This window comes from Aptenodytes forsteri, unplaced genomic scaffold, assembly GCF_000699145.1.
Source record: "Aptenodytes forsteri isolate BGI_AS27 unplaced genomic scaffold, ASM69914v1 Scaffold299, whole genome shotgun sequence".
In the NCBI taxonomy this organism is placed as follows: domain Eukaryota; kingdom Metazoa; phylum Chordata; class Aves; order Sphenisciformes; family Spheniscidae; genus Aptenodytes; species Aptenodytes forsteri.
This window is the reverse complement of record NW_008794154.1, coordinates 2,357,450-2,366,099: the sequence shown is the minus strand read 5'-3', so window position 1 is coordinate 2,366,099 and position 8,650 is coordinate 2,357,450. Positions and strand designations below refer to the sequence as shown.

The 8,650-nt window shown below is 44.9% G+C and overlaps 1 protein-coding gene across 2 annotated transcripts in view; it reads right to left on the bottom strand.

Annotated features, from left to right (window-relative positions):
- Positions 1–841: 841 nt before the first annotated feature.
- VEPH1 (ventricular zone expressed PH domain containing 1) overlaps positions 842–8,650 on the bottom strand; it is an 86,354-nt gene continuing 78,545 nt past the window's right edge. For both annotated transcript variants that reach the window (XM_009279123.1, XM_009279131.1), the window contains 2 exons: positions 5,816–5,952; positions 842–1,078 (listed from right to left, as the gene is read on the bottom strand). In XM_009279123.1, the coding sequence (XP_009277398.1) occupies positions 842–1,078; positions 5,816–5,952 (374 nt within the window). The remainder of the gene's footprint in view (positions 1,079–5,815; positions 5,953–8,650) is intronic.

Here is an 8,650-nt window from a genome sequence, read left to right as displayed (position 1 = left end):
TTCCTTTTGTGCTTTCAGTCTTTTCTACAGTACTTCCTCCACTTTGGAATCATTTGAGAGTAACAAAGAAAATCAAACAAACTGGGAATTTTCCAGTTTTGGAGAAATTTTGAAAAGTTACAGAACAGAGAAGACAATTAAAAAAAAGAAAGGAAAATAAATTTTAAAAATTGCATTCAGTTGTGAAGGGGAGAAAAAGCAGGAAAAAGAGAGAAAATCAAAACAGTTAAGTATTTAAAACTATTTTTCAGCAGTATTAAATCTTTAAAACTGCTCCATTTCAAACCTGAAAGCAGCAGCAAATTTGATTTTTTCCACAGACATATAAACAGTAAAAGGATAAAGTTCACTGAGATTAAATAAGAAGGAAAATTACCTTTTTACAGACAGAAAGTGATTGCGGAAAGCAGAAAGTCCTTATGCGCTTGAATGCTCTTGGCAGTGTCTAAAGCCACCAAGACCTTATGCATCTCAGAAGCAAAGGCTGAGGGGTTGAGATCCAGGTTTGTTTCTAACCACGTCTCCTGGCTTGCAGGCCACTAGGCTGAAGAAAAACCTGCATTTCACATATGGACGTGGAAGCTGCTTCTACACCAGCAAATGCCAGGGATCGCTCCCGCATGGTGGCACTCCGTCACCTGGTAGTGTCATCGAGGCATTAGACCTCTCGTGCTGCACAAAACTCTCCCTGGCCCATGCCAACAGAGGGTCTCCCCCACGGTTTTCCATGGCCCTATTTTGGAGGTAAAAGAGGTCCATGGCATGGCATTGGGATGCTCTGTGCCAGAGCGGTCCCAGACACGTTTGGTTTGCTGGCATGGCCACGGAGGTGCCAGCAACTCTACAGGTAAGTGGTGGCCTCTCGGCTCTCCCGCTCTCTAGCCTGTGCGACAGCGACATTGATGCACTGAAGCCACTCCTCGGCGTTCTTCTCATCTTTGGCCTTGAAAACATACGTCTTGCTGTCCGTGAAGATCTCAAAGGCCCGGGGCAGGCTGCGGTCCCTGCGCTTCTTTGCCACCACTTTAACGCTCTGCACCTTGTTGAGCTCAATGGGGCAGTCATCGGGGTCGTCTTTCTGAAACACAGGGAAGACAAAGAGAACCAAGTTCCTCCGGTAGAGCTTCCACCGTCTTAATAAGCAGTTGATGTCTCTAGAGCTGGGCTTGTAAACATTGCTCATGTGGACAAACGCACTGATGGGGACTTCCCAAAAGAGCCTTGGGGGAGTTAGAAACCCCCCTCCCGTGCAGTGCCATGCTCACCTACTGAACACCATCAGGTTTCATGGGGTGTCATGGTATGCTGCACCCAATGGCCAAGGGCCCACAGTGATGCCCACGAGCTCTCCCCCCCCAGCATCTGCACTTTTTAGTTCTAGCTTCAGCTATTAATATGGGCTTGGATTTTCCTTTCTCTGGCTTTTAATAACGGTCATCTTTGTTAATGGAGCCACGCACAACTCGTGCCGATGGCAAATGCTTCCTGGGTACAAAAATCAGACAGTCCTCAGGGACTGAAGAAAGCTCTCTTCTCTTAAGCAGTGATAAGTTGTTCCCCTTCTCAGAGTCTCCACCTGAAAATGGAAGCAACAACTCCTTTTGTTGGTTTTTGAAACAGGACAGATACCTTGAGTCTGACCCAGAAATGTGAGGGAAATCATGGCATTTCTCAGTGGGGAATGGAGAATATAGGATAGCTCGGTTGCAATTTTGTTTGAAAACATATAAAGTAGGTACGTCTAGGAAATCTTAGTGTCATTGTAAGAAATATGATGCAGGAAGCTAAGACATAGTTGTACAAAGTCATGGAAGTTTCCTGCAGGAGAAGAGATTTGTGAGCTCATAAAAAATGTACGAATTGGGTCTGCAGGTGAGAAGTTTAAGCCCAAGGCCCTGATTCCTCAAGAATATTTATGTTTCTCCTGTTGAGCTTCTTGTACTTTTTACCAAAAAGAGTAAGGCAGAGTTTCCAAAAGCTTTCTGCTCCTATCAGACGGGAAAGGTCTGGACTGATCTGAGTGAGATTTAGTGGTTAATTATCTTGCAGGAGCTGAGCACAACTTGGGAGAAGCTGTGGCGTGGGAACTGCTGTCTCCAGAGCTGCTCTGCCTGCCCTAGCTTCATCTGCTCTCCCAGCAGGCCAGGTCTGAAATGCAGGACCAGAACTGGGCAGGGAGACTTCTCTTGCAATAATGTCTCAGTCCTTCTGGGAAAGAACCAGAACCATTTTACTGTTCTAAGGAAAAGCTCATCTGAAAAGACCATCCAGAAGAAGTCCCAAGCCCAATGGCTGTGTGTGATTCCTCTCTGGGATTTGATAGTCCCCTACCCTTACCACCGATGTGCCATTTTTCCACATCCATAATGAATACCCAGGATGAGTTTCCCAACTTTTGGAGCTCTTCTGTGTTGCATACATATTTGCAGTCAAGGTCTCCTACATTCCTGAAGTGCCATAATCCCTGGGCAATCCCCTCCTTTCTGACTCAAACCAGCATTGAAGTCCATCCCTCGACCAGAGCAGCTTTCCAGCAAGAGAGGCTGGCATGAACCCCTTGGCAGGGCCACTGGCTGGGTGAGCAGACAGACCCCTCCGGGACACGAGAGGTCCCTGGGCTGCGGATAGCAGTGACAGCGCAGAGCCGTCGTCTTCCCAGCACATCTCCATCCCCTGGCATTGCTGTTGCTCGTTCTGGGACAGGACATTTATTTGTCTGTCTCATTCATTTTTTATCAGGGACCCCGTTCCAGACCTGAGAGGTTTTCTTTAAATGGATAATTTCCCACTGAAATGTTCAGTTCTGGCCAAACAACTTTCCATGAACAATGAAGTTCATCTCCAACTTCACATGGGAACAAATGTTTCCAGAGCCATCACTGATTCCCTGTGCACAACCACGGGACCACAGCAGTGGCCCACCCTCCCCTGCTTCCACAAACACTGATTAAGGCTTTATCGACAGTATTAAGCTGGCTCTGCACTGAAATCTCATCTGGGATAAACATTATGAAAATTTTATCACAGAAATTGCAAAGCAACAATAGACTTGAGAACCAAAACTTTGCACCCTATGAACCAGACCCTGAGACTTAGAAGCCTATCCAGCAAAAATTATATAGTCTGTTCATTACCACACAGCGTTTGACCTCAAGTTGCTAAAGAAAGTTGATTGTACCCTAGGCACATTTCTGTGGAAGGAGTTTACCACAATTTTCCAGGAGTTTAGGATGCAGCTCTTTTTTGGACCTCTTATATTTTGCTTTTCTCCTGCCTCCCCTTTACCCACTGGCCATACAGTTGCTTACACAGAGCGCATATTGTCCACATGGTTACTCTGACAAAGGGAAGGTTCATGGTGGGGCTCCAGGAATAAGCAGGCACAGCCAGCTGGCCATCTTACAATAACTCCTCTGTGTTAGGTTTGTATTTTTAAGTGAGCAGCGTGTAAAGTCCAAACACCCACGCAGCACCCAGCCCTGCTCAACAACGCCAGAGATGATGGGGCAGACCTGTCATGCTCAACCAGGCAAGCACCGTCCAGCCTCGAAGACTGTAACAAGCACCAGATGCAGCTGCATAGGAGCCTCTACCACCGCTTTAGCCGGCCACAGCCTGTAGCCTGGCATCTTGCAATGCTTTCGGCACTGGTACCCGGCCAGTGAGATGCGGGGCTGGTCGTCCCTCCCGGTGCCAGAGGTGTGCAGGAGCAGACCTCCTGTGGGATGTGAAAGTCACACTTTTATTGTCCAAACCACTTCTGTGAGGCTTCATACCTCCAGCCCTGCTTAAAGGGCTTAAAATTTTCTGTTTGGTGTTTGCGATAGTCAGACCAGGGCACGTGTGCAACTTAAACGGGTGGGCTCAGGGTTGCTCCAGGCTGCAGCCTAACAATGGTTAACAGCAGGACTTTACTCTCAAATTTAGGCCAAAAATGTAGAAGTAACAGGATATAACGCACCAGCTTGAAAGACTGATTACCCAGGTGCAATAACCTCGCCACTGTCCCCAGGGGGCTGGATGCCAGCCTGCTATGCTGACAAACCAGTCCAGGTATTTGTGTTCAACTTTAAAAAAATGCAAAGAAGCCTTGAGTTTGCCAGTTAGAAAAGGAAAGCTAATCTATATGAATTACACTGTTGAGCAAAATCTGCTGTTCAACAATCTAATCTGCCAGCTTCACCCGCCTGCCACGCGTTGCACATTCCCCACGTGAACATGGGGAACACTGAGAATGCAAATCCAAGGAGGCGATTTCCGCATGCTAATCGCATCCCAGGAGTAATCAAGGTATTCTGATGTGCCTTATGCCTGGCTTGTTTGGAGAGCTAATTAAAGCCATTCTGTTAAATAAATTTCTATAAGCCAATCGACTTGCTAAAAAATGACAATTTTTCTGACACTCTTTCAAAAGGGAACATCAGCCAGTACTGAGCTGCAGCCGTGGTACATGTATGGATTAAAATGTCTTTAGAATCTCAACCAAAACACCAGAAAAAGTCACCAGAAAGTAAGGAAAAGGCTGTTTCAAGAACTACTTGCTTTCAGAAGGGTTGTATTGTCCCACGAAAGGCACATGTTCCTCCTCGGCAGGACACCCTGTTGTATTTCCTATAGGAAGGGGCTCAGGAAGCCATTTAAGAAGCTTAAAGAGCTTTACTAGGTTTCTATAAAAATAAAGATTGTTTACCAGAAATACTAAGGTTTGGCTATAGTTGAAAGATGCTGCTATTTTTGGATTATCTAAGAAAGAGCTCTTGTAACAAAAATAAATAGAATATTTTGCACAACGTTTGATAATTCTCATTGCAAAAAGCTGAAGAAAATTAGTTTCTAATAACTGAGAAGTAATAACTAACGAGGACTGGATTAAATTACCTGCCCTTCCAATGCCCTGGGACATGCTTGTCTCTGAGCCCTATCAGTATAAATTTCAAAAAATTTCACAGAAATTTCAGCAGAATTTCTCTGAATTTAGATGAGGTTAGAAGTGAAAGCAAAAAAACCTCCATTCCTTTGGGAGAAAAGTATTTTAGCATCACCTTGCTTTAAACACACTTGTTATTTCCTGCACAAATAACACCAGTTATAATGCTGTCATCTCAGGAACTGTTATTAATGTACAAAGCAGGCAAGACTTTCAAAAAAGATGAACAGTTGCTTGATTTTGGAGACTGCCCTGAGGTGTTCAGAAGGGCCTGACTTTCCAGATATGCTGAACATAACCAACAACCAACAACCCCGAACACTGCTGGTCCCATGAAAACTGGGGACCCAGAAATGACAGCTCACTTGCAGCACGTTGGCTGTGGCTGCTACACACCTTGCTGTTCCAAGCCATGCACTTTGCAAGTGGAAAAAATATATTCACCTGAGCAGAATTTATTGAATTTGTGTTTATTCAAGGAAATAAAGAATTACTGGTCAAGACTGGAAACTATTTTTTAACCCATTGTAATTCCTTCAGGAAGGGAAGTTTTTGCAATATCCGAGCAGTGACCCTGGGATGCCTCAAGGCAGAGGGGATGATGCTCTGGCACAGGTCACCAACTAGTAGGGTATAAATTACTGAGACATGGGAGTCGCAGTGCTGAGCCCTGGGCATTTGTTGCCTGAACAAGAACCACGCCAATCTAACACTCTTGAAAATCTCACGTTCTTGATCCAGAGAGAAAAATATAGCTAAAGCCAGTGATCAACCCCTTGGCTGGAGTTAGCCATGCGGCATACAGAGACCATGGGCAAAGCTGAGCGGTAAAAACCTCTAGGAAATGGTGTTGGGGAGGAGAGAAAGAGAGAAATCAAATTGACTTACGGATTTTCCTTTGCGAAAAAGCAGCTGGTTGCCAGCCAGAGTGAAGTAGCGAGTTTTCCACCTTTTGATAAACTTCCACCGGACTTGCTTCTCTTTAAGCTTGCCTTCAATCAGAGGTTGGCCATCCTGATTTACAACTGGGGAGGTGAACACACAATGAGGGGGTTATTTCTGTCCTCCCTTTGCCCCAGCGGAAAGCCAGGCTTCCGCTGCGATGCAGAAAAGTTTTTTTGCAGTTTAGCTGTGTCAGCTCCAAGACCACATTCCTCCTGACCTCAAGCGTTCAGCTGTCACTTCAGAAAGACATTTCAGCCCTTAGTCATGTTTTGCTTGGGAGGCCTAGCAGATGGAGCTGACAGCTCAGACTCCTCTGTCCATCACTTTTTCTTAGCCATCACGTACTTATCCCCACCATTACGCCTCCCAGTTGTTCCTCAGCCCTGCAATAATAATTTATAATTTCATGGAATTGAAAGTAGGCATTTATGTTGTCTCTGAGGCTTTAATCCACACTACAGAGTTCAATACAGTTATATTCCTGCTGTGCAGTATTTTGGACAAGAATATTTTGAGGATATCACTCCATTAACCGCAATAGCTTACTTGATTGCAGTAGCAGCCCTATGGAGAAGGAATTAATAGCCAGAAGTGGGATGTCCGTGTGGGGCCGAGAGACCCGGCACCATCCCACTGGCATGAGCGCCAACCTCTCGTAGGTAATTCCAGCCCAGAAATGTGACTTTTTGCTGAGAAAGTGGTTGGTAAGTCCCAGGGCTTTGTCTCCCAGGCATGACCCTTCCCTTCCTCACCCTCCTGAGACACAACTCCTTCTTCCCTTGGAAGAGGGATGTGCTTATTATCAGCCCTCCCTTATCCAGTGTTTGAGCAATAACCTAGCCCTGCATTTTGTAGAGGTGACTCCCTGTTACATCTTTATTATCTTTTCTAGTTCTCTCTTCAGGAATATTTCAAAAGTCATTTAACTTTAGCAATCCATTTTGCAAAAAATAATCCTTACAACAAACCCAGAGTTACTTACGTCCTGTAAATCTCACAGCACTGACCGGTTGGGAATGTGATGTTTTCTACCGCTTTTGCATTTCTAAAATGACACAATTTATTTTGACATCTGGACTGCCAAAGGCCAGAGCAACTCACAGCTCAGCCCTCAGGGACCCAGTGTCTATCCTTCTGCCTCAGGAACAGTCAGGGTCTTTTCATTATGTTACCCATTGAGAACATCAATGTTTTTACCATCTTGTGGCAAAATTAACTTACAAACTATTAGCGTGTCATTGGCCAATAACACTGCCTCACCTGTATCCTGGGCGGTAAGAGCTAAAACAGCATTTCTGCCATGCGTGCACGTAAATGCCGTCCTTACTGAGCCTACTTTAAATACAAGGTGGGTAATTCTGCCCAAGCCAAAGACAAGGAAGGAGGAGAAGGAGAGACACAAAAGCTTCTGTCCCCTATGATGACCTGTGCTACAGCGCATTACCCAAGAATAATCTAAAATGTAATTAAAAATACATAGTATACAGTATAGAGTTCAATAACTGTAATGACTGTAATCGGTATGGAAGCAGAAATACAGGCACACTCAGCTACCTTACCTTCAGCTCAGCCACTTTCCAGTCCGTTCACCTTCTATAGTGGTCTGAAAAGTGGCTTCAATTTGCCTTAGAAAAATAACTTATGTTTGTCACTATAGATTTTCCTTCAATCAATTCCCTTAAAAATAAAAACCAAATAAAGTCTCTAGGAAAGGGAAAGAAGCCCTTCTTTTTCTCTTATTGCAAAATTATTGCTATATTTAAAATTACTTTCAGAAATCAAAGCACTGCATGAATATTGGGAAGCCTTGTACTTTCATTTACAGTGTGTTTATAAGGTTGTGGCCACCTCTACTGCCAGCTCTCTGACCATGGTGTTCACCTGTGATCAATATTCACTGGCACTTACCTTGGCTGGAAGCATGAGAGGTTTTGGGAGCTGGAAGAGCGTTCCCAAACCTTGCATGCAAAAAGGAATTTTCCAGCACAAGAAAAGCCCAGCACCCAAGGGGATCACCATGGGCTTTAAACCGCGACTGCAGAGCAACCTCGAGCCGCTGCCCTTCACATATGGAGCAAACAATTTAAAAATTCTCTAATACCACGGCTGGGTTTCTTTTTCCTTTCTCCTCTGTTTTTAGACTGATAGACAGGACATAATGGATCAGATAGACTGAAGAGCAGTCCAAGGCGTAAGCAGTCTGAGAATGGATGTTTTTTGATGTGATGTTTGACTTGGAGCCCTTCCCAGCATCTGTCAGATGGTCAGTTATCCCCTGGCTGGCCGTATTTGCATACCTTAGCATAAAAGTTTATCCAGTAATGCTTTTGCTTGAAAGTGTTTGCTATCGTTTGTGCATGAGCCTTTCAGAGCCCAAAATGCAGTAGGTTGGTGTGATGCTGAGGATGCAAGGTGAGCAGGGTGGCCAAGTGCAGCCAGCAAAGGTAGCACCTGGGGTTTCAAAGGCTTTATAGCTTTTTGGACGCATACCTCTCTTCACTACCTCCTGTCTGGTAGAGGAAAAACAAACAATGCAAATACAATGCATCAGATTTAGATAAGGAATGTGTTTTTTCCCCAGCTGTGCTGGTTTTGGCTGGGATAGAGATAATTTTCTTCATAGAAGCCGGTATGGGGCTATGTTTTGGATTTGTGCTGGAAACAGTGTTGATAATACAGGGATGTTTTAGTTACTGCTGAGCAGTGCTTACACAGAGTCAAGGCCTTTTCTGCTTCTCACCCCACCCTACCAGCGAGTAGGCTGGGGGTGCACAAGAA